This window comes from Drosophila elegans, unplaced genomic scaffold (genome assembly GCF_018152505.1).
Source record: "Drosophila elegans isolate 14027-0461.03 unplaced genomic scaffold, ASM1815250v1 contig_183, whole genome shotgun sequence".
Lineage (NCBI taxonomy): Eukaryota > Metazoa > Arthropoda > Insecta > Diptera > Drosophilidae > Drosophila > Drosophila elegans.
This window is the reverse complement of record NW_024545550.1, coordinates 5,142,499-5,168,077: the sequence shown is the minus strand read 5'-3', so window position 1 is coordinate 5,168,077 and position 25,579 is coordinate 5,142,499. Positions and strand designations below refer to the sequence as shown.

Below are 25,579 nucleotides of genomic sequence, written 5' to 3'. Positions count from 1 at the left end.
GAGGCAGGGCAAATATGGCGGCCATTAAAGAGATAAACCCCCCACATAAAGATAAATGTACGCCCCCACAGCCCTAAGGATCCTTCACTCGCCTTTGGGTCGATTGTGTGTGACAGCCATAAGGACACAATTTGTCTAGACAAACTCCAGCTTAACTTTGTTTTCCCATATTTTTCTGCTTTGTTCATATCTATGTTGTACCTACACCCTGCCATCATATGCAAAGCACTTGGAATTTCATGTTAGCTAGAAACGGAAAATAGAAACGTGAAAACCAAAACTTGTTTGAGTTTTCCGTATGATGGTTAAGGCAATTTACAAAAATGTATTTTTATTATTTTTTTTTGGTAAGCTGCCTGATTTTTTAAATAAAAGTTTTTAATTGGTGAAACAAATATATTGTGTATTATTTTTCTACTTGTTTTTATGCCGACGGGTGTTGCTGTTTTTCGTTAACTACAAAAATCATTTTACATTTTCACTGGTATTTTACCATACAAACAATAAATACAGTTGTGCGCTGATAAGCTTTTAATTGGAAGAGAACTACATTTTATCACAAATAGATATTTATTTCAGATATTTGTTTGCATTTTACTTAAATTCTGTTTGCTGAAACTGTGATTTCGGTTTTGTGGTTGTCCAATTAGTGAATCATTTTTGGAAGAGTATAAGCTGATTGGCGAATATAATTGGTATAGCTTCTGTGCTCGTTGTCTGTGTGCCCCAAACCTGTATTCCTATTACACCGCCACTCGGTGAGCTGTCATAAAAATTGTGAGATGTCACTGCCACATGAGTGTGAGTCATGCCAACACTTTGGTATTGTGCCTGAGCTGGCACCTTCTGTTCGCCCATTTAAATGTGCCCCGTCATCGGGTTCCGTGGTCCGGGGTCCTTCATCCTCGCCACCGCAGAGCCATTTGACATTTTTAATTGTTTACCTGCAAAACAATGGGCGGACAAAGCTTTTGTTTTCCTCCCCAATTCGATGCGTTTCAGGAGTGCTCCGCAACCAAAAAAAATAAAACAAAAATTGAGGGCAGAAAATAAAAATTGGATTGCATGCAACAGGTTCGAGGTTAAATTGGAACGAAACGAATTCAAAGTTATACGCTTTAAATTTTTGGGGGTCAAGGACATGCAATGGCGGTCTCTTGAAATTTTCGAGTTCGCTGGTTTTGCGCCGCACATCATTTGTCTGCTGACTGGGCAGTCATGAATCTGCATTTACTTTTGGGCCTCCATTTCAACTCTCTGCCCACACAACAAAATCGGGAGTCTGGGGAGCCATGTGTGCATGAATATAATTTCGGGTTATGGCCTGTGGAATGGCATATCGGTTAGCATGGAGGAGCTATTAAAAGCCCAACCAGCACCCCATCTCAACCCCAAGCGATATCCTGGTACCTTGGCCGACGCCTTTGTCTTCGGACTTATTGGTAATCCTGTGTGTTAGGGGTAGTTGGTCAGTGGGCGGTGCTGACGTTTGACATTGACTGGCTGATAATATAAATATCATTGTTGCTTGCACATAATTAAGTCGGACAGTCGACAAAGCTTTTCAGCCACCGCTTACTTACAGTGGGACAAGTTAAGCAGTTATCAATTGGAAATAATTATAAAAATACAATTAGTAGACAAACTGAATTTTAGTGCATTAGTTTTGTTTTTAATTTTAGCCACAATTATAATACACTTTTTGTTTTTGAAAAGTTTTGGAATTTCCATTAGAATACGTTTTAGATATTAGGTATTGCTTGAATAATAGATAATAATTTTGTATTTTAACCATTTAACTTAACTTTTTTTTCATATAACAAATATTTATTACTGTCAATTAACTATTATATAAGTTTAAGCTTATCATGGCCTTGTTTTATTGAGGAATTTGTGTTTTAAATCCAGATGGAATAATTTCCTGTGGTTAGCTTATAGGATATTTTGGATTCAACCACTGTATTATACTTGATTGTGTTTTTAGCCTTAATGCCACTGGCTTCAACTGTATTTGTGTGCGTGGCAGGGTGAGTGTGTGTCTGTGCTGGGTCCTGGGAAATAATGCGCCTAGTGCCAGCTCCAGTTGGCAGTCTGTTGGCTTTCAGCTTTGGTCGCTAATTAAGCCTGTTTATCGAAGTAAGTTAGCTGTTCAACTTTCGCTCCACAGCCCTTTATCCATCCCGCACTTAGATGATCAGCTCAGTTTAGTTATATCAGCTAACTAAATTAGCTGTCTGCATGTGTGGCGGTGAAATTGGTAGTGGGGCTGTGTCACCACAGCAGAATTCGGAGCACCCTCAAGTGCAATAATAAAGCGATTCTCGTAAATGCCGCAAAGCCTTCAAGTTCAAGCTCTAATTGAGTAAATTATCGGGGGAAACGAAAATGGCTGGCCATACATTGTCGTACATTTGCCAAACAAATTGCCTTGTTTTTGTGGTTCAGAACTGTCATCCTCGGCATATCCGGGTGAAAGTAAAAAGTGGCCTACAATGTTTGCGGTTTGCTTTGGTAATGGCAATTTATTAGCCGCCAAAATTAATTAAATGTCAACGCACAGCATCGGCAATGAAAGTCGGAAAAACCACAATTAAATTGCTACCAGATAGTTAAGATAAAACTATCAGCCATTAGCCATCTGCTACATGTTCTTGTTTCCCCAATTTGCTCCCCAAAAAGTTGGTCGCTTTATAAGCATTTATGAGCTCTACCTTTTGCCAAAAGTTTTCACCCTGCATGCATTTTATTTGCCATATCTAAGCTGCTGATTTTCGATTTTCATAGTTTCCTCTGCCAACTATTTTATCCAATGAAATAAATGGGCCATTAAGCTTAAATGGAGGAAAGTTTAACTGCAGGAAAATTGAAACAATTTGTTTTTATTTTAAATATTGGCTGGTGTTTTGGTATTTTTCTCATGTTTCTCGTGTTTCTAAATTTCCAATGGAGTGTGTGAGTATCACGAAAAAGGGGTAAACATGAAAACAAAAAAGAAAAAAAAAAAACTCTGAATGAAACTATTTCCGCTTCATTGGTTGGCAAATATTTGCTACTTTTGTTTGCCATGAAAGCGGACGATATATCTAGAGGGCCCAGAAACTCATGACAATTGTGAAAAGATAAATGTGCGCAGCGATGCGCGTGATTATTTATATTATTACAAAGGAATCTTTTTTATGATAATCATTCTGTATTTGCAAAAATTCATTCAGACCATTGAATCCTGCAAAAGTGCTGTAAAACTGCGCTCAAGTTTGCTCTGAAACGGAATCTCCTCTGACATGTTTGGCAAACAGAAGGCCATGAATCAAGTTGAAGCCCCCAAAAACCCCTAGACAAACAAGCAGTGAAGTCCTCCCACTTCTGACCTCTCACCAAAAGTGATTTGCACTCTGGGGTCTGTCTATGCAGGTCCTGCGAATACATGTTGGCCCTGCCTGGACGAATCTTGTTGGGATTGGTTTCCTCCATCGTTTGTCAGGGGTAACTAATGTGTGAGTGGACTATCCTTCGTCCCCCCAGTGTTCCCCACCGTCCATCCGTTTTCAGATAATCATATGCACACAAACGAGGAGCATCAGGTGCATGAATCACAAGGCTTTTGTAACTGCAGGGGATGTGTGTGGGGGATCCAACTTTAATTAGCAATTAATGAAGCGAGCAACAGGGAGATTATAAGGTATTTTCTGGAATTATGCGCCCCTTCATCACACAATTGGAATTGCACTGTTAAAAATATTTAGTTCGTCAATAAAATTATGGCATACAATACAAGTACTAAGTTTATCTGAGAAAAGAAGATATAATGCACACAAAAGGATATTTCAAAACTAATAACACAATAAAAGTACAGAAAAAAACATTTCATAATTTATGTCTTTAAAGCAAGTAAATAATCTATCTATAAAATTAATATATGTATAATATACAATTTTATTGCTATTATTAAGTATAAATATTTAATTATTAAAAAAGAAAATATTTCTAGATCCTACATTTTTTAGTTACAAAAACACGTTAATATCATAAATATATTTTTCGTTTGCGAATGAAATGTTTTTATCTAAGAACATGTTTAAAACAACTGCAAAAATCACTGAAAACACAAGTATTTCAGTTGACTGTCCTTATCTTGGCGCTTGTGACTAATGATGAGCAGTGTTTTCAGTTTTAGCGAAATGCGCCGAGAAATTGTTTTGGCTAGCTGATGGGTGTAAAGTTGTCCGGACAAGTTCCGCTAATTGCTGGTTGATAAGCGAAGTGTAAGTGTCCGAGGAAAGAGGAAATGCATGTAATTAATTCTGCCGCCGATGAGAGGGCCATAAAAGCGGGTGCTGAGCCGCCGGTTGCATCACAGTGAAATCGAATCTTGGCCAGCTGGACGATGATGGATATTAAGACGTTGATCCTGCTAGCCGCAGCTCTGGCCATCTTTGCCAGCCACACGAATGCCGATCCAGTTGAAATCGACGATTCCGAGGAATGTCCACCGGATGGTAATAATGGTGGTGATAATAATAATGGTGGTAACAATCAAGGTAGGGACGATGACAGTGCTCTGTGTCCGAACTTCCAGCACATTCGCGATCTGATCGATCAGGTGGCTTTGCGGGAATTGATCGAAGTGCACTACAACTGTGATAAGAAATTCCGGCGCGCCATGCGGTTCTACAATACCACGGGTTTCGTTAAAGTAACCCAGGAACTGACGGATACTACTGCTTACCAAACCGTTCTTAGCCAGCTCCAAGAAGCCGATGTGGATATTGCGGATATTAAAACCGTTGCACAGATATTCTACTGCATAATCCTGCCAGTCAAGAAACTGGACAGAAATTGTGATTGCAAGGCCGTCAGGCACCATTCGTTTGTGGACGATCTGCTGTATATAATGCCGCACCAGGCAGTCCATGACTATATCGCAGAGTCTCAGAATAACCAGACCAATTTTGGAAATTTCACAAAGGCGGTAGTTTCGAAGGAGTTCCAGGACACTCTGAAGGCCAATGTTGTAAGTACACTTTGATTCTTAATATCGTTGTAGAGTGCCCAACAAGTTCATACATTTTAGGACTTAAAAGGGTCATAAAAACCAAAATTTTAATAAACTAAGAAACAATTTACCTGAAATTATGTCCATGTCGACACCTTTAGTACATTCTGCTTTAAAATTAGGTTTTTTGGTTTTTTCTAAAGGTTTTTGGTAACGCTAGTAAAGAAATATATTTTATTTTGAATATTTCATTGAATTTATTTATTTATAAGAAACATAAAATGTAATAAATATTAACAATTTATGGCTTTTTGTGATTTAATTTAATTTTATATATTATTAGTTGTAAAAAGTCTCATTTGTGATAGTGTGGTCATGTATTTATGATGTATATTGATGCCTTTGTTACCTTATTCTCATACCAACGAACTTGCAGAAGAAGAGCGACGTGGTTAAGCCATTACGCACCCTGCGCAAGAATGGCTGGGACATCCCGGAGCTGCTCCGCGCCATGTTGACCATTTTCCAGTGGTGACCTGACCACTCGTTTGAGTGCCCATTTGAGTATCTCGCTATTGTATGTAAACCCAATAAAGCAACAAGTGAAAGGAAATAGCTCCGCAAGGGGGCCCCCATGGCCGACACCTGTCCATTAACTGCTTGGAAAGTGGGTGGCACAATAACCACCCGCTGGGAACGGCAGGACATCAAAAGTTTTCAGGTGTCCTTTTTTTTCAGCACGCTCCATTTGTATTTTCCATCAATTTGTAACTGCTGCGGAAGAGCAAGGAAGGATTCGTGTTGGAGATAATCAATCCATGATGTCCTTCGTGGGCTTCTGTTCCCTTTGTTCTTTTGAGCTCGACACAGAGTGCCTCTTCCCTAATTTTCCTTTCAGCTTACTCTTTGCCATTTCCAGAAAATCCCAGCGCCGTCTAAGCTTCTTGGAACGGCTTAAATACAATTTCCTTAACTATGCATTGCTAATTAGGGATTTTGTAAGCAGAGATAGACCTGTAAAACGTGTTCAATTTAAATTCATCGATATTTCTATGTAGCAGAGAAAAAGAGTTAAATACAATTGGTTGCTAGTTCAAAACTTGTTCCCTTAAAGTAATATTTGATAACTTAGTTTTATTTATCGTAATTAATTTTTACATTATGAATTCTGGATATAGAAACATGTAAAAGGAAACGTTATTCTGTCTTGCATATGCGGTGGAATTAAATTATCTTCAAACTTCATATTTGCGAAAATAGTCCAATATTTAATTAAGTGTTAGCAAGCTTATTTGAAAACAGAAATAAATGAAAATATTTTAGAAACTAAACACCTATTTGTGTACCCATAAGTATAAGTTACTTACCGTAAGGTATAAGTTACCAAGAAGACATATATTTAGATACAAATGTCTGGGTACACTTCTACACTGAACACGTTGCGGAACGGTTTTTAGATTAATGTATTTGCCAATTCAAGATAACATTTTAAAGTAATCATTATGATTTAATCTGCAATTGATTTAATCTACAATTTATGAAATCCTATATTGAAAGTATTGAAATTAACCAAATCATAGAAATAAAGCTCTTTAACTCAAAAATAGATTGTTGTTTTTTGCCAATTTGATGAATTCGAAAAATAATCGGATCAAATTTAAATGAAATCAAAAATGACAGTAGAAACAAATCCTTTAATCAGCTTCTGTTTGTGTTTAGTAGTTGTAACCACCGCGTACTTAAAGTACTTTCCTATTGAAGGCCGACCTCCCACTGCCACTTGGCAGCCCCAGCTGGGTATTTGATTTACCATCAGTGCTGCGAACATGTTTTTAGTCATCGAAGGGAGTTGCTTATCGGATGGTTATCAGGATTTGTGGGCCGCTTGGCGGCACTTGGCAAACGAATTAAGACTCGTTACACTTTCATAGCCTGCGCTCAATTTGCGAGCTGCCAGCTGGCGGCAGCTCCTCCTCCTCCCCCTTCTCTAACTCGAACATCCTTCAGCAAGGACTCCCTACCTATGCAATCGTGCAATTTGAGCGGCACAAATGCCTGCTCATGGCAATTGATTTATGCCTGCGACGTGACTTCATTTCGGATCTGAATTCGGGGTATGGGCTGCAGCACCTGTTGTCGTCTCTGCTCTTATTAAATTAACAAAATAACAACCTCACCGCCGTGTGCTTGTGTGTAGGCGTGCCTATCCTGGCCAGGCCAAATCCGATGCCATTATGCATTATAACTGTATAAACAAATCGTGTGCGTGCCAACCCCCACCGAAATACGTGCCTCGCACAGGAACAAAAAACACTCAAATCCTCCAATCTGGATACTGAATCCCGAGTCCTGGCCAGACCCCCGGCTCGTGTGTCAATCAAGTTAAATGTTAATGAATTACTCGGCATCGGTACAAGGACATGCTGACAGGACCAAGGCGAATGCGGCCGACAAGTTGTTTTTCTTTCCACACACTCTTGTTTACCTATTTCTTCTGCTGCGGTTGGGCTGTCTTAATGTTCAGATCTTCAAAGCAGTGTGGGTGACTTTAAGAGGCTTTGGTCAAGCCAAACACAAGGAATACAAAAACAAAGAAAATTTATACCTTTCACTATGCGTTTGCTCAGTATGCTTATTTTAAATAGCCCCATAAACAAGATTAAAATAAAATGGTAAAAAATTAAATAGTATAAACTTAACTTTTTTTTGTTATTTCTTTTTTTTAAGTTTTTTTTTTATAAAAGCCGAATGTTTTTGAAATATTCTTTTATAGCTAACACTACAAGTATAACAAAGACAAATCTTAAATATACGTTTAATTCCACAGGGGAATTCTTGCTTAAAATCGAATTATACATCATGTTCTACGAGAAATATCCACTGACTGATAAAAATAATAACTAATACAATTCTACTTCTAATAGTGATCCTACAACGCATGAGAATTTTTGATTTTTAAATTGACAACTTGCGAATAAGTATTTTCCCAGAACGAAGGTAACTTTTTAAGGGGTAACTACCTGACCGAACCTCCACTCTAAGCCCATTTATTCACTGCCATTGCCATGGTCAAAATGGAAAGACGTTAGCCTATCTGCTCGTGAGTCGCCTGTCGTCGTCCTTCTGATTCTGACTGTCAGCGAACAGGGGCGAAATAAATCGTTGCATACTTACGTGAGCAAACAATTTTCCCTCTTGCTTTCGCCTGCGAAAATCGAGGAACGCGAGCACTACGTGTCATTGAATTCATTACGCTGTCAGTCCCTTTTTTTCTGGGCGTATGCAGTAGATTAAACCAGCAAAAACAAGGCAAAAAAATATTACGCTTAAGCTATTTGCATGTTGAAATAAAATAATTAATTAACGCTGTCGTTGGCGGGAATCGTGATTTGGTTTCCAAACAGCGTCGGTTTATGTGTAATGTGTGCAAATGATCCATCAACACCAGTCAAAAGGTCGAAAAGTATTCAAATTGTTGGCTTTTTTTTTCTGCATCGACATGTGTACATTCGACACTAATGACGAGGGATGCCAGCTTTTATCCGCGAAAATAAATAAGAATCAGCGGTGAACATATATATTACATATAACCGCCGCAATCGCTTTAAAACTAACCAAAGAAATGAATTAATTACAATCCAATTATATAATCATTGCAATTAATTATTGATCCGCAAAAGTCAATTAAAAAAATTCACAGAAAATGGTTGGAAACTAATTACTGCAAATGCCTACTGTGGTTAACCAAATTTGAGTATTTGGCAACGTAAATGCCCAAATAATTCACATAAATTATCTAGTTAAAGAAATAATCTTTCACGTGATTAATATGCTCATTTAGCTTAATGATTTTTTGTATTTGATACTATAGAGTTTGACCTTTAGCAAAATAAACAAAAAAGAAATTATTTATTACAATTGAATTATAATTAAAGCTTTATTAAAGTTAACTTTTAAATATATATTAGCAAATTTTGCTTCTGCTGACTTAAAGCCATTTTTCTAAATAATAATTATACGAATAAACATTTTTTACTAAACATATATACATTTAGAGCTAATTCATTTTAAAGTGCCCTAGCATCGAAGGTTAATAAATTATGCTAAATTTTCTGTAGTCCCTTTATAACTGGCCCAAACAATGGACTGCAAATTTGTCATTGTCAAGGCAACAGTGCAATCGAAGGGGAATTGCTAACAATTGTTGGCTTGATTTGTTCTGAAATTTTATTATGGTAACGAATGCCGTTCATTCTCTTCAGCTTTGCAACAAATGCGATTTGAGTCGATTGATTTCCACCAACGATTCGATTGCTAAGTGCAATATGCTGGGTCTTTTACCATTCAATGTTTTGGCTACAAATCGAGAATTTGCAATAATTCTCATGCAAGCTCTGAAGATTCACTTTAGCTATAGCTATAGTAGTTTTAATTAGTCAAAAAAAGTTATAATGTTGCATATTTTCAAACTGGCTTGCTTAGTATGGCAGCATTGATAAAATGATATTTTATTTTATTGTTCTTTATGGACATTGCCCTTTTTTTTTCTATAAGGCTCGGACCCTTCTTCTGTCCGATTTCTATTACTTAGTTTTGCTCTTTGTTCTCTGCTATTGGGAATTTGAGCTGCCCTGAAATGTGCTAAAATAATGTGTTTCGTTGATAAAACTTTTCCCACTCAATGCTCTCATAACACTTCAGATTTATGGTCCGTGCTATCGGTGCTCCGTTGGTCTCCCTCCGGCGAATTGGGTAAGTGAAACCGCACGGGCCAATGGCCATAAATAAATGTGGAATATCGGCTAGCAAATCTCATTACGTGGACCCCGGCCATCTTGGCCGGCGAGAATCGATGAAATTTTCCATCTGCGAAACCCAATCCCACCCAGAAGCAGCTTATCTGCGGTCGTCGATTGGTCAAGAGGAGTGCACATTCCCCAGATAAATTGTACTTGCATTGCAAGATTTCGCTGTGGCAATTCGATCGGCTTCACACACTTAACGAGCGTGTTTAAGTGAATTTTGCGGTTTCCATTAATGTATAAATTAATGGCCTTCATGCCAATTCCGGAAAAAGAATGGTCGAAAAATGCGAACACAGGAGGGATACAGCAGTTATTGCAATTCCTCATCGTCGAGCTGAACAATGAAGGCTTAAAGTTTCCACTTTAAATGCCGACCAGCTGAAAACATAAGATTCACTTCAGAATCAAAAACCAAAAAGAAACCTATATAGATACTCTTGGCCAATTAATTACAGTTTCATTAAATGAACGAAAAAGTCTTTTGCTGAATGTGTTTTCGTAAAAATTTAATTTTAATGCCTGTAAATTTGTTAAGTTGATACAAAGCCCTATGTTCGAAAATATCTGCAGGCAAATTGACATCAATTATTTGCGCTTACTATAATGCATTGCAGGGCTTTAATTTGCAGTCGGCATAATTGGCGAGTTAAATTCCATAAATGTTTTACAAGTGAAAAGCATCAATTGGCAGCAGGCCAATGCATTTTCCACAAAAAGCACCAAACGGATAAAGTAAAAGCGAAAACTATGAGCATTTTCTGAAATTTTGAATGGACGTGCAGTAGTAATTATAATGGAATACGAATCTTTGGCAAATATTCTAATTATCAGTTGTATGCACACTTCCTTTCAGAAGCGCAGACACATTGGGGCAATGAAATAGTTTTGGCCCCAGCACAGTTGTAAGGCGAGCTTAAGTTTGCCAACTTCAGTCAGCAGGAATATTATTATTTTTTTTGCTGTTGACTCTTATCTCAGTTGCCAACTATTTTGCCCTGGCTCTGGGAAAAGCGTTTTGCCCCACTCCCCACCCCTCCCCCTCCCCTCGCAATCCCATCGGCTTGTGGCCTCTAAAGTAGCCATGCGGGCGTTGCTTTCCTAACCAGCGCAAATATTTTAACCTACAGGGCAGGACAAAAAAAAAACCGGGCCAAGAGAGGCGGGAGGCGGGGTCGGGGTTGGCCAAGTAAATAAATGTTTTCGAGATAAACTGGCGCTTTGTGTGTCGTTTTGGGTGCCCCGATTTGCGCCCTTCTGCTTAAAGGTCCTTAAAGCGTTCTGAATTTTTTGCACTTTGCATGCCAACGCTAAAAATTTGCAGCATGCCCACGGGCTGTCCATCGTCCATGTCCAAGTCCAAGTCCAATATGGCAAACTCTGGAGGACCCCCGTAACACCCTGTTTATATGTCGGTCGGTACGTGACTTTGGCACGCGTCGCGTTCCGTCTGCCGACCCACGGTCATTTGCCATTGTTGGTCATTAATTTGAAGGCAAGTGTGTTTGGGGTTTAACCAGCGAGCGCGCGCCTTTCGTCACCAAAAACCGCACACGTACATCCCGGGAGTGAAACGGCGACAGGGTGTCCAAGTTATATTTGGGTCAGGGAACTTCGAGTACCTTGATGATAAGTTAACTTAATCAGCTTATCCGGTCTAACTTTTTAAGCATTAAAGATTTTTAAAGCCACCATATCTAATCAGCGAAAGCTTAATATTTTCCTTAAATTAATATGTTCTTATTCATTACATTGAAATAATAGCGACTTTGTTTATTAAAATACTACCTAGTATTAAGTTTAGTGCAAATTAATTTAATTTAAGTAAAAACGATGTAGTTTTCATACTTTTAAAGCAGTGCAATTTATGCAAGAAAAGGTTTTTAAAATTGTTAAATTTTGTTTAAATATGTGGGCTATAGTACTTAAAACGTTACTTTCACTTAACTTTATGGAAAAATAAAAAAAAAAATATTAGTATTACTTAACGCATATTTCTAAATCGCCAGCTTGAACCCTATTATTTAATTGCGAATTAAAGTAATTCGTTAACATGAAAGTAGTCACCCTGTATGAGAGCATATGCTTCGACCACTTTGTCATCCGACTCACGTACGGGACTCTCGTATGCCTGCCGCGAAAAGGATTGTCCACGCTTTTGGTCGAGTTTAGCCCTTGGTCCTTGGCCATCAGCTCGATTAGATGTTGTGGCCTGGCTGCGTCCTTGCGGTCATGTTTTGTGGATTCAACCTAGCTGACCGTCTGGTCTGGTCCATTGCCACGGGAAGGAAGGGACCCGGTTTCGAGGTGTCGGAGAGCTAGAGAGCGTTAAAAAATGTTTTAGCAGCGCATTTTTGAGGTTAACAGCGTGCACGTGCTGGCCCAAAAGACGAGGGGCTATAAAGGGGGGCGGCTGGGCTTTGGCCAAAAGGTGGCGACAATGGCGTTGAGTGCTGAAAGCCACCAGGACTGGGCCAAGAGATTTATCTAGCCGCGCTGTACGTGATGGTAACAATCGTGTCAACCGCCGCCGGACTGCCATGAATTATGACGAATATGTTCGAGTGTATATGGTACATCCAAGTGGATGTCTTGTAAATCTCGGCCAAATCTCAGGCAGCTGTGTGCTCCCAAGAAAGACAAATAAACTGCAATCGTTGGGGCATAAATCCTAATTCAAGTTTGATTATCTCCCTCATGGGAAAGAGTGGCTTTAAGGCAGTTGCCTGCTGCAGCTGTCTGAAAGCCAAACAAAGGCTTAATGTGGTTGGGAGGCGGTGCTATCGGATGCTCCACATTCAAATTCCCAGGACCAGGACCAGGTCCAGGTCCAAAGTCCCCAAGTCCCAATTCCCAGACGAGCATTAACGAACGTTTCCTCTGTCTGCACAGTGAAAATGGAGATACTTCTTATCAAGATTTTGCCTTCTATCAAGATCAAAACTTCTTAAAAGTCAGCAGAGAAGTTTTTTAAACAGAAAGAGTTAGTTAGTGCTCCTATTTTATTATATTACCCATTCTTTATTTGAGAATAAAAGCATGTTATTAGCTATTCCAAGCAATAATATAATATTTAAGTTAATGTGCAATGTAGCTAATAGTTATTATAATAATTAATATAATCGATGTTACAGTTTTCTTTAAAATTTAATACAGCTTAGAAAATAATGTTTACTCATACATGTATGTTTCATTTCATATTCTTCTTTGTTGTTGATTATAACAAATTCAATGGGTTTTTTGTATAAATTGGCTAGTTAACTTTGTAAGAAAATAATATTTTATTATTTAAAGGACATGCAAGACAAATAGAACAGTAAAAAGATAGTGATGTATTTGTCGGAACCGTTGAGATCAGATGACTATATCAATTATCATATATAATCAAAAGTAAAAAAGGTATAACATCATTGGTTTTAGCATACATAACTCGATAAATAGAAACAATAGAAACTGGTTTTTAATTGCAGTTTTTCTTAAACTAAGTTAACCGAAGTATGCTTATTTTTATAATAATTTATTATTATTTTACTATTTATTATTTTATTATAATTTTTTCTTTATAAATTTGATTTTGTTGAAGAACTGAGTGGTTTTCTCAGTGTAAGGTGTTTCAATTCAGCACAAACCCTTTGGATAACCGAAAGTCATGGAGAAACCTAGGACATTAAATCCGAGCAGCCATTAACATTTACGATTTCGCATCCGGGGGTCAACTGCTCAGACGAACGCCAGATGTTTGCCATCAAGGATTAGATTTGAACCGAAATGCCAATTGGTAGGCGTTTACAGGCAATGGCAACTGCAAACTGCAAACTGAAAACTGAAAACACATCCAGTGATATGTGAAGTGGGAAATGCAATTCTGGAAATCGACGAGGACCCTCGTCTATTTGTTTGCCGTTTTCCGGGTTGGCCCTGTATGATCGCCTTAGTGAGTCAGTGGGCCGGAAAGCGAGCAAAGATTTGCATCCAGCTGGGGTTGCGTCTATAGTTTTGCATTTTAATAGCCTCTTAACTGCCGACCATTTGCACTCTGCTTGTTTATATTACCACAGGTCTGGGGAAGTGAGTTTGGGTCCTTTTGGTCAGGTGTGGCCACCCATTTGCACAGAGTTCTGTATGCTATCGCATTTTCGGTTTGGCCAATTTTCGGTCCACTCGTTCTCCTGAACCAAATATGCTTTTGAATGCCCAAACACATTGCATTGCAGCCAGGGGGTTTTGTTTAAGCTCGAAATGGTTGCTTTGGGCCAGCAATCGGGTTAATTGTTTCGTGCAATTAGCCGAGGTTGCAATGCTTGGATACCAAAGTTAATACCTCAGACTGCCATCCCTGGCAGGTCCTCGGCAAACAGTAGTTAATTAATACACATTTGATCAAGGTGAATTAGTCTTTAGAGCTCAAACAGCTTGGCTATTGGGTGCAGCATCAAAATTACGGGGAGTGGCAGCAGCCGAAATGAGGAGCTTAAAGCATAAATATACACCTTTATTCAAAACATTTTATATAATAATGTTATATTAGAGAGACGCTTTAAAAGTTTTTACAAAAAAAAAAAACTTTTGTTGGGTTTCAATGTGAATTGAAACTGTTATTTAGTTTAGCCGGATCTCAATATTCAATCCTTTGGTCAACCACAAAGGTCTGTGTTTTGATGATAGCTGCGTTTAGTTCTTTTTGGCATTGTCTTAGCAAAACTAACTTTTAATGACAACTTTTTGCCTTGATGTGTGGCCATCATGAGGAGTAGCATCATCATCATCAACGTCATCGGGGGCACTGATGCCAGTGCCAAGTCACGTTTTCGTCTGGATTCTCTTGGCTTTCGGCGTTGTCTCTGCTTTCTTTTCAGTTTTCCCCCCAAAAGTAACCCCATTTTCTAGCCGCGCTCTTTGTTCGTGTGAGATTTGTGACGTGACGAGTTGCCACGCTAATGCACGCCCTGCAAAGTATGCAATAAATTTTACGCTACTGGAAGGGCACCTGTGTGTGTGTATGAGGAAACAAGAAGGACTCACTATCATCTATATCATAAGCATTAACAGCTTTTACTTACGTCGTGACAGTCGCTTTAGCACTCGACACAAAAGCAAATACCACTATCCGGGCCAGAGGATGCAGCGATTTCTCAGGCATGCCACAAACTGTTTGCTTAATAAGTTCCTGCCGCACACTTTATGTTTGTTCCCACACACTCAGCGGCTGCAACCGCATAAATGCCCCCGCCCGGTAAACAAACAAAGCGGAATCCCCCTGCCAGTCTGGGTCTAAAGGTAAAGCATTTCAGCCACTGGATCTCCTTTTTTGCGGTCACTAGCTGAGAAACCTTTGGCATGCCCGGCACGTCTCGATTCGTTTAAAACTTCAACCCAACGCCTGTAAAAATCAAATTCAATTAGCCCATATGCGTGGATGGAGTAAAACTTGAGTGTTTCGAAGCCGTCTTCTCTTGTATTGCTATTAATTTTAATTGAATTCATTGGTATAAAATTAGATCTTTATTTATGTCCCAAGTAAAAACTAATAAATATCTTATAGATTTAAAAAAAAAATTTTAAGATTTTTTTAACTGAGTTACTAGCAGAAAACCTCCGTTGAGAAGTATTTTTTAAATCGTTTCGAAAAAAAATATAAAAGCCAAATAGTTTTACTAGGCCAAGTAGTTTTTTAACGAAGATGGCTTTCCCCTATTGGTAAGGTTTAAAGTGGTCCAACTATAAATATTTGCGGATACAAAGTGTTTTTCCTTGCAAGTCGGATTCAGCAATTCGAAATCTATTCGGAATGTAAACTTTTTAATATAAATATTTGGTGTTACACAGTGTTGTTTATTGCAACTACTCTGTGTTGAGCGGATACAAAAATTGGTTTTAGGAAGAGCACAATATAAACTTTTTTTTACGATCATTTTTTATTTTTATTGCAAGCACTTTCGCTGGGTAGTAATTTATTTTAAGGGTAACAATAGCTTATCATGTTTGCATAGAATTAAGGTAGTTATCGAATGAACAGCAACCATCCGATTTTTAAGAGGAAGATGCTAAAAGCAACCGCCGCCATTATCATTTTACAATCATTGTCCTCTGTCGAAGAATCGATTAGATGCGTTGAGCTGTGGGCCGAGTTCACCTCCATTGGCACTGTTACTCTAAATGAGTCCGTTGCCTCTTCGTACGAGGGCGGCGGTGCTTCAAGCGGCACATTGGGAGACTGCGGAGGATCGCTCATGGACGTTTTTATTATTTCTGCCAAAGCCGGTTATTTTTTTTCTTCTTGTTATTTTTAGTCTTAGGCTTCACGGAAAAATGTTTTGATCAGTTTAATTTTCACCGTTGAGCAAACGTAATACTAGCTACCACACTTCTATACATTAATTCAGCCAAATTAAGCAAATGTGTTGCGTCGAAAATGCGAATAAATCAACCTTTTAATGCGCGAGCTAGAATCAAATTAATTTTCTGAACACGCTTTTCGGACCTCTTGACGATTTTTGATAAGTAATTTTTAAGCACATGACTCATGGCCTCTGCACTTAGAAAAAAATGTTTTTCCCCCAAAAACTAGCGTTGACGTAACCTTTGACTTGCAAATGTTTTAAATAAATTGATCAATTTAAAATATAAATGATAGGCCGCTTTATGATGAAATGCAAGCATTTTTGAGCTGTCTTTTCAAAAAAATTCTTTCAGCTTCCCCTTGAAAATTATTTTTAAAAGTGTTTGAAATACTAGAAAAAAAATTGTTTTCTTTAATTGTTTTTTTTTTTTGTAGCAATAAAGCATTTTATTCTATGTAAAGTAAGATCACAACAATAACAATATTTTTTTAAGCTACAAATATTTTCTTTGAGTGAAGCGTTATAATTTTTTGTTCGCACCGAATTTCGGAATTACTGTATTTTTATGTACATGAGCTGATAAGAATTATATAAACTTGGCAATTGGTGCCCAATTTATTTATTTTGATTTTTGGTTGCAGAGAAACGGGGATCTTATTGTCAAGGCACTCGTATTTCAGAATTCGAAAACATCTAAAAACTATATAGTTATAGGTTTAAAATCAGCAACTTTTCTTTAATATGTAGACATATTTTATTTAATGGCATTTCCAAGTGACAATGTAACAGAAATCAGGCTAAAAATCGAAACTTATTTGTGGCTTCATATATATTATAATCACTACGACAAAAATAATAGACGACGAATGTCGGTTATGGTGAACTCATTGACTAGTCCAGATCCAAATCTGCCGACTGACCCAGAGACTCCATGCAGTTGGGGCAGTAGTGGTGTACCACCTTGCAGTCATCGATGCAGAAAGGGTACAGGCAGCAGCCCAGTCCGAAGGTGAACAGGCAAATGAAGAACGAGGCCACGTAGGTAAACACTCCGGCCCGGGTGATGATGGTCGTCAAGATCTCGGCATGGCACGATGGACAGAGCATGTGCGTCGAAGTGCGGCCCAGCGTCTCCTCAGTGGTCACTGCTCTGGTACTTTCATTCGCCGATATATTCGGTCCCCAGCCTATTGCCTCCTGATACGAGGGTGGGGGCCCTTTATCCATTATGCCCTTATCTCAAAAGTTGTAGGGGAAGGCGCTTTTTTATTAGATTTTGTATGCAGATGGCTCTTGCTGTTGTTTAACTCTCATCACAAATCTTTCCGAAATTTACATATTGGAATTACAAAAAACAAGAATTTAAATTTGTAAGTAATATTACGAAAAGTACAAAATTTTTGGTTATAAACATAAATCTCAAAGTTTATTATGTTCACTGGGACTCGCAAACCTTCGTATTCCACAGATTGAAACAAACTAATTGTGTGGGTGTGCTTTGCTGAGTTTTTTCGAGTTTCAGAAAAACGACACAGAAATTTCTGTTGAATTATTGTTGGAACAGTATATGCATTCGTGGAAAAGTAATAAGTACTTTAAATTGATGTAAGCTGATGTTGAATCTCTCAAAGCGATATCAGTAACGCAAATATTTTTATTTTTATTATGTATACTTTTTAATGACATCGAGGGAAAGGAGCTAGCTATTTCGACCCAAAAATGTAAGTAAAAGTAAAGAAGTTAATCTAGATAATTTATATAATTTATTAAGATTCATCCAAAATCAAATGACTAGAACTACAGTAAATAATTCAATAAAACCGAATTGAGAAATCTTATCTTAAAGAAGTACGGTTCCCAGGAAGCTCTTGCAGTTGGGGCACGAGTGATGAATCTCGTTGAAGTCATTGATGATGTAAGGGACCAGGCAGGTTCCTAAGCCGCAGGTGACAAAGGTGACCACCAACGAGGCCACGTAGGCAGTCATTCCACGACGAATGACCGTTGTCGTCTCAATAACCTCATGGCACAACGGACAGATCATCTGCGTAGATGAGTTTCCGTCGGTGGTATGGTGGTCCCGTGTGTTGGTGGTCCACATCGTGGTAGTTTCCTCTGCCGATCTGCTTGGCAACCAGCCCATGGCCTCCTGATACGATGGCGGGGGAGTCAGGGACTTTATAAGGGGATAGTGTACAGGCACACTTATCGGCGAACTCATTTTGACCTTATCTTAGATGTTTAAGCCGAAAGTGACGCCTTTATTATTTATTTGTTTTGCCACAGATTTTTGATCATTTTATACTTTTTTTATTACTATATATTTGCTTCACGACCAACGCAACACATTAATTATACAATGTACGATTTTTCTCGTTTTGCACTTCAGAATTAATGCAAAATAAGTTTCACACTTAAATACAGAGTGGAAGAATTCAACCATTAAATGCGAGAGCCCGAAGTAAAATGATTTTCTTGATTTGCTTTGCTGAGCCCGACGAATTTTGATAAGCGATTCTCGAGAACAAGAGTATATGGGTTCGAGGAAACAGTATATGTACATATATAACATATTCTTGATAAGCATTAATAGCATTAATAGCTGATCTCGGGTTTTACACAAAATTGCTGATTACGTAAGTATTACAATAACAAAAAAAACGTGGTGTATAAATATCATAGCCAACGCTTAACATGATTAATATTACAATTAAAAGCACGAGTATTAAAATTCCTATAAATACGTTTATTATTTAAACTATCTGAATTATGTGTACTTTACACTTTGTTTATAGGCTTTGACCTTTGGTAGCGGGATGAGAATTATTTCTTTTTAAATTTATTGCTATTTTAATGAATTAGAACTAAAATAATTTATTTGTGTAACAATATATTACTTGCTGCTTTGCTTTAAATATATGCAAAGTTTTCTAGTATTACATATAAGCCTATAGCAACTTTTTCGCTGTGCAACCCCTCATTTGCAAAGGACATTCAATATGCTAAGTTTAAAACTAAGCGTAAAACGAGTAATACATATAACAATATACATTTTTGGACGTCATGAAGCCAATATGTAGCTACAAATGTTTAAAAACTGTAGCCGTGAAAAATCAAACGACCGCTGTCTAAAAACATGTAAATTAATATAGCCATATCAAATTATTTTTATTCATTATAAATGCCCCAACCATCACTCCAATTACATACAAAGCTATGCCTGTCAAATTTAAAATCAAGCATCTGTTTTAATTTAATTACATTTTAAATACGAGATTTAATTTAATCACCCGATATCATTCCAATCAAAGGCAACTTAGTGAATCTCAATGGTTCTTTCAAATGTCCCCGAGCGATCAATTCGATTTATGCAAAGATATTCCCATTGGCATTTAGCTGTTGAGCCCACGAATTTGCATGTATGCAGGGGCACACACTGGCAATTCCGTCGGAATTCAATAAATATTAAGCTCATCCATCACTGTCAGCTTAAGCTGCATGTGGGTCGAGCTTTAATGTCGCCATAAACGCTGCGCTTAAAGCACCGACAAAATGTCTAACTGGTGTGCTAATGAAATATGGCCAACACACACGCAGGCAGACATTCAATTGCCAGTATTGCGTATACGCAATGTGGTCCTAGGCAAGGCGGGGCTGTCAATGAATTTCGCAGGCGGGTGCTTAAAATTAAATTTTTCCTACGGCCAGTTGCAGACGCTGACTGCTGTTCGGTTTTCAAAATTCAAATTTTTCAAAAGCAATTACTCACGACGAGGCTTTGATGTGGCTGCCTAGGTTCTTTGAACTCCGCAAGCCAATATGTATATACTTATACCGACAAATAAGTAACATAACCGAAATGCCTGGAATGCAGGCGTCGGAATCCCTAAAGTCTGTCGGCATATTCTCGGCAGCTATTTTAATTTTGAATGCCTACCACATTGCCCGAAAGAAGCAAAACAGCGACAAGCAGCTCTGTTGCCCCATTTTAAGCGACTTTATGGCTAATTAAACGAAATGAAACAGGTCCACGCTTAATTGACGGCGTCAGCAGGTGTATTAAAAATTAATAAAAAAAGTAGAACTCAACGAAGATGCTTAACGCCCATGAGTTTGTATGGGGTGCTGCAATGGCTTTTATTGACTCCCGACCGTGTTTCATGGCTTTTAATTAACTTTTCGCATTGGCGTCGCCATGCGAACGGATTTTGTGGCAAAGCTTAGGCAGAAAAGGATTTTAAAGCAGCGAAAATGTGGTGAAATTTTAAAGTAATTTGTAATTTCATTCCAGTATTTGCAGTGCCGCACCACATGGCGTATGATTAATGCGACGCTCGGTACTCTGCACATTTCATTAAATAAATTGTAATTTATCAAAAGCAGAGAGTAGTCGACGAATCAACCCCACAGCCGAAGCCAAAGCCACAGCTAAAGCAAATCAAATAAATTACAGACAAGTTGAAAAACTTTGACCATTAAATGCCCTAAACCAAATACGGCCAATGACGACTTGTTGTTAGGTTTTATATTTTGCTTTTCGTTCGCTTGTTCTAAGTTGTTCTAAGTTGCCCGGCATTTCATTGCAATTGATTTTTGGTGTCAGCTGCACGCTCACCCAGAGACAGACATGTCCAGGTCCTGGCCGCCCATGTTCTCCCACATTTTCCTTGCCACCGCACCCGGCAAATGCTGTGGTTGCGGCTTAAGTTTGTCGGCAAATTGAAAACTTTGTTGGTTAACTCGCCCTGAAGGCGGGGCCGCAACAAATAGCCCCCAGGCCCGGGGCACATCAATACAACATTTTTTCGTCGTCATCTCCCCACCATCGCGCTTACAACCCGAATTCAGTCCATTCCCAAATAAACAACCAAACCAGAAGGCTCGGTCGCCTGCTGTGGTCGAATTTCTGGCCGTTCTGCTGATTGCATTAACCAACCAAAATGGAGTCGAACAATAACGAAAATCAGAGCGGCATTAAGGGCAGAATCGAAGCTGGAAATACCTTTGAGGGCTAAAGAGTTCGATGATATCCTTAAGATGAAGGAAAGTCATTAATGCTTTTTAAAGAAAAAATGGTACACCTTGGAAACTTACCTTGGAAAGATTGCCGCAAATCTTATTCTACTAACTTAAAACTAATTCATTTTTATACGAAATTGTTAAAGGTTAAAAATAATAATAATGAAAATAATTTTAAATCTTGCACCAAATCATTTGTTTTATTTAATTTTATTCAAATTCCTGCTTAAAATGACTACAAACTAGATGGTCTTAAAAAAATGTAAAAGTTTCATATTTCAGTTCGTCTAAGCATTGTAACCTACTTTTTAAGCATGATGCTTTTTAGCAAGCTAACTATAAACAGCTTGACTTTAGGTGGGAAGAGTGATTTGCTTTTAATATAAATAAATAAACAGGCTGCTGGCCAAATTGAAAGTTTAGGTCCAGCAACCAAATGGAAACGGGTTAAATCTGTTAATAGAAACGTAGGGCCCAATCCTTTGGCCGAAAATGGAAACGGGGCAAAAGCCTCTTACGCTGGCTAGCCAAAATCCCCGACTGCCGCATGGCAGGCATTGTAGACGGAGGGGGTCCTTGGGACAGGATGCACCTGCACCTGGACGGTGGGTTCCTCGTCCAGCTGAACATCGCTGCTGGAGAAGGGCGAGGAGCCAGTTATCTGGCTATAGAGGGGCTGCATCACCCGTATGGTGGCCACCCGCTCCCGCCAGGTGTGCCAGAAGTGCTGCTTGTAGATGTGCCCGCCAAACTCAAAGATCATCGGGTGCTCCAGCATCGTCTCGGGTTTTCCCAGCGGCGCGACAGTGTTCAGCATCATGAGATACCGGTTGGACTTTCGGAAAAAGTGAAACCGGACTAACTGCAGCGGCAGAATGCTGACCAGCTCGAAACTCTCGATTTCCGGGTCCAATCCGCGGTCCACGAAACTCAGCTCATCCCCGTACTTGGAAAAGTTGTCGCAGCCGAAGAGCAGGCAATTGCAGGTGAGGCCTATATGATATTGGCGCAGTCCCACTCCGCGGATATCCACCAGGGTGAAGGGATTCTCCACCAGAACCGGCTCGTAGATCTCCTCGAATTCGTCCAGCAAAACTTTCTGCACCCGAAACATCGCCGCCAGCGACACCCAGTTTGTCTATAATTTAATTGAAATGTCAATCAAAGTTTTGCCTGTCTATTTGTTGGCCTTTGGCTGTCAGCTGTTGTGGTTTTTGTCGCCTGCTGCGGTATCGAAAAACTATCCGAACAAGTCGATTGGATCGTCGCCATGGCTATCACCATCGCCAAATGCAAATCACTGGACATCCGATGTCATTGCAACTTGATGTCGGAGTCTGCATTTGAAGTTAAATTGGCATTTGCAGCTGGAATGGCGGAGTAGAAAGTCATTTAGCACGGCTGATGGGCTAAAATGGTTGCATTAGGTGCACTCAGTTGAGTGCAAGGCGAAGTGCTGATGAGCATAATGATGTCGGCAAAGGGTTTTAAGAAAGTCGGTCAGGTTAGCTGTGTCACCCAACAAGTCTAAAGCATAAAGAAAATCTGTGGTTTCGGTTTTTAAATATTTTATAAATTCTTTTCTGTAAGAATCCTTACTTACTTTTGTTCAAACAAATGAAACTGGTTTCCGAACAAAATATTCTCCAACGCACTTTTTTTTAACCTGCCCATTTTTAAGTTTTTCATTTGTTAAAATTTGTTGCTGAAAAACTCTAGGTCAGAAGTTTTCTTTTTAAAATTCTTCGTATAAAAGTTGGTATGATTATACTCTGGCCAAAAGCTGAAAATTAAAAGTATTTTTGCTGCATTCTTCAAGAAAATACCTTATTTGGCAATACAAATGGTAAAATCTATGAATATATTAAAACTGACATTTATAATTTACTTTTTGAATATAATTATATTTGTGAACTTATTTTTCTTAACAAAGAATGTGTGCCATCTTTTTAGTAAACTATTTCCCGTTGGATAACAATTGTCAAGCAATTCACTGGCTGGCAATAAATCATGTAAACTTTATCAATCTCCGAATTAAATATGATTTTCTTATTTCCGATTTTTTTTCCTTAGCAAGGGTCTTTGAAGTTCGTTTTTTCGCCTTTTTTTTTGCCATCATAGTTTCTGTTCGACATGGCTACAAGTTGCCAGCAATAGTCTTGGCTTATGACTGCCACAGTTCACATTTTTTCCGTCCCCTTGTTCTGCCAGGGCAAACACTTTTAAAATATTCTGATTTATGACAAACTTTCACCGCCCGTTTGCAACTTTTCTCAGTTGCCATTTGGCACTTTCTACTTTCCACTTTCCACTTTCCACTCTCACGTCCATGTCCTTGCCAACTGCAATGGGTGACAGAATATAAAAGAAAACTCTGGTCCTCGCGGGATGCGATGCGGGTTGCTGATGCTGCTCACTTTGTCAGCCATTTAATTTAGCCACGCTTGCAATTGCAATTGCAATTGCACTTGCTGGGGGAAAACTTGGAGCAGAAAGAGTTATAGCGCGAAGTACTGTGTCAAGTGGCATCTTTGCTGTTTTCAACGTAATTAGTTTGAAGAAAATTACGAGTACGGATGCTGTTACTGATCCAGACGTATGGTTGAACATTACTTATGGCTGCTCTTCACTGCTAAGCCGCATTTTCTTTGCAGGCTTACACTTCTCGTTTGTCTTATGTTTCATGGAACCTATGTATGTCCCTGCTAATTTGGGCAGATCAAATTGCATCGCCTGCTTCGATAATTCGCCATTGATTAAGTGTTTTGTCACAAATCGCACAGGATCCACAGTCCCTTAATGAATTGGGAATTAATTACAATTTTCTCGTTTGGCATGTTTATGATGGCACTCTCAATTAATTTCTGGCCTCGTTGGGCAGAATACAATGTATTGAGGTTTCATTGGGAAACCAATTGGGGCTTATACATCAAGTAGATTGCAAACAGCTAGAATTCTAGAAAACTAGATATCATTTTCTTAAATTATTTCTTAAACAATTATTAAATGACTAAAGATAACAAAGATAACAACAACTGTCCAAAAATATTTTGTGAAAATATTACTACCATATTTTTTTTGACGGGCAGGATAAATTAAATGTTAAACAAGTTCAGACATTTTGGACATTATTTGTAAAAGTATTATCATTAATTTTCATATGGGCATTTGATATTTTCAAGAAAATTCCAATCGCATGAACCTTTGGATGTGTGACGCAATTAATTTAGCTTTGTGTGAATTGCTCAAGTTCTATGTCGTTGGGGCAATTAATGCCGTAAATGTATTTCATTGTCTCGATCATAGAGTTTTCTGCTGCTGCCAACAGTTTGCCCATTCAATTTAAGTGCCGACATCAAAGCGCGCTAATGGTCATTGGCTTAAACATTGCCCACAAACTGCATTTCCCCTCGATTCGTGTGAGTATCTGACTGGCTTCCGCTTGGCCAAGCACCTGAAATGTGCTTCAGTGCAGCAATTAGGTAAAAGCAGGAGAAACACGCACGCCTACACCTCGACAAATATTGTTTAGAATTGCGGTTAACAATCTTAACAAATGCGAGTATGTGAAATTATTGTTGAAGGCAACAGTTTTTATTTATCTAATTCGTATTTTAATAAAACAATTTGGGGGTGTTACAGAAATCAGTAGAGTTTAGAAAAATTTATAAGGGGGTCAAAAAGTATAAAAAGAAAATCAGAAACATCGTTTTTCGTTATAAGTCCATTGGTCTTCAAGATAATTATATATTGTGTACTGCATAGACACTTTTTAATAACAATTATGCGATCATGGTGATTTTGAAATTATATTTAAACTTAAACACATGTCTTTTGTATTAATGTTAGCTAAAGAAATTAAGACTTTGTATTTCTTATAAGAATGTTCTAAAAAATTATAAATCGCAGAATTTAGTGCTACTTGTAGATGAATTTTGAAATCTCTTGGCTTGATCACGAAAATTCTTAGATTTTTTTCTGTGCATTAACATTTAAACGTTTGCAAACCCACAAGTGTGCATGTGTGTTTCCTTGTTTGTTCGCTTTATTACCATCTTTGCGCTTTTCATTGCAAACAATTCACGTTTTTATTGTTAAATGTGGCGCAAGATAAAGCATAAAGCACGGCCGACGGTGCTCACATTCACATGCTCGGTGGATTGCAAAGTTGAGCTCTACGGATGCGGAAGTGGCTAGAAGTTGTAGTGCGGATGTTGTATGGCCTTAGTACACAGTTCGCATCTGTAGACCTTTTGCTTTTCTCTGACTTTTGTGTTGTGCGTGTGTGTGTGGCTCTGGCTTTGTGGCTCAAATTGTAATATCATGCATTGCCCCAGGCGAATTTAGTATTTTTCTACATATTTGTGTGGTGGCCGTAAAAGTGGAACATAACAGAAAATTAAGTATACGCACTTGAAGTGACT

The 25,579-nt window shown here is 38.5% G+C and overlaps 4 protein-coding genes across 4 annotated transcripts; 1 reads left to right on the top strand and 3 right to left on the bottom strand.

The window, feature by feature from the left end:
* The first annotated feature begins 4,360 nt into the window (after window positions 1-4,360).
* LOC108143323 lies at window positions 4,361-5,632 on the top strand. Its single transcript, XM_017267642.2, has 2 exons — window positions 4,361-5,011; window positions 5,430-5,632. Exons 1-2 carry the CDS (start codon window positions 4,385-4,387, stop codon window positions 5,526-5,528), a joined length of 726 nt encoding a protein of 241 aa, XP_017123131.1. The 5' UTR covers window positions 4,361-4,384; the 3' UTR covers window positions 5,529-5,632.
* An 11,225-nt stretch (window positions 5,633-16,857) lies between these two features.
* Window positions 16,858-17,652, bottom strand: LOC108143344 (lipopolysaccharide-induced tumor necrosis factor-alpha factor homolog). The gene has a single exon (XM_017267664.2). The coding sequence runs from the start codon at window positions 17,361-17,363 to the stop codon at window positions 17,028-17,030; it is 336 nt and encodes a 111-aa protein (XP_017123153.1). The 5' UTR covers window positions 17,364-17,652; the 3' UTR covers window positions 16,858-17,027.
* A 230-nt stretch (window positions 17,653-17,882) lies between these two features.
* On the bottom strand, window positions 17,883-18,597 carry LOC108143334 (cell death-inducing p53-target protein 1). Its single transcript, XM_017267653.2, has one exon. It carries the CDS (start codon window positions 18,355-18,357, stop codon window positions 17,977-17,979), a length of 381 nt encoding a protein of 126 aa, XP_017123142.1. The 5' UTR covers window positions 18,358-18,597; the 3' UTR covers window positions 17,883-17,976.
* A 2,910-nt stretch (window positions 18,598-21,507) lies between these two features.
* LOC108143358 lies at window positions 21,508-22,335 on the bottom strand. Its single transcript, XM_017267680.2, has one exon. It carries the CDS (start codon window positions 22,267-22,269, stop codon window positions 21,679-21,681), a length of 591 nt encoding a protein of 196 aa, XP_017123169.1. The 5' UTR covers window positions 22,270-22,335; the 3' UTR covers window positions 21,508-21,678.
* Between the last annotated feature and the right edge of the window lie 3,244 nt (window positions 22,336-25,579).

Bases quoted from the DNA above. Each gene is read 5' to 3' on its own strand.
- LOC108143358 (XM_017267680.2), bottom strand. From the start codon at position 22,269: ATGTTTCGGGTGCAGAAAGTTTTGCTGGACGAATTCGAGGAGATCTAC.
- LOC108143344 (XM_017267664.2), bottom strand. From the start codon at position 17,363: ATGGATAAAGGGCCCCCACCCTCGTATCAGGAGGCAATAGGCTGGGGA.
- LOC108143323 (XM_017267642.2), top strand. From the start codon at position 4,385: ATGATGGATATTAAGACGTTGATCCTGCTAGCCGCAGCTCTGGCCATC. The intron at 5,012-5,429 runs GTAAGTACACTT...ACGAACTTGCAG, and splicing joins ACACTCTGAAGGCCAATGTT to AAGAAGAGCGACGTGGTTAA.
- LOC108143334 (XM_017267653.2), bottom strand. From the start codon at position 18,357: ATGAGTTCGCCGATAAGTGTGCCTGTACACTATCCCCTTATAAAGTCC.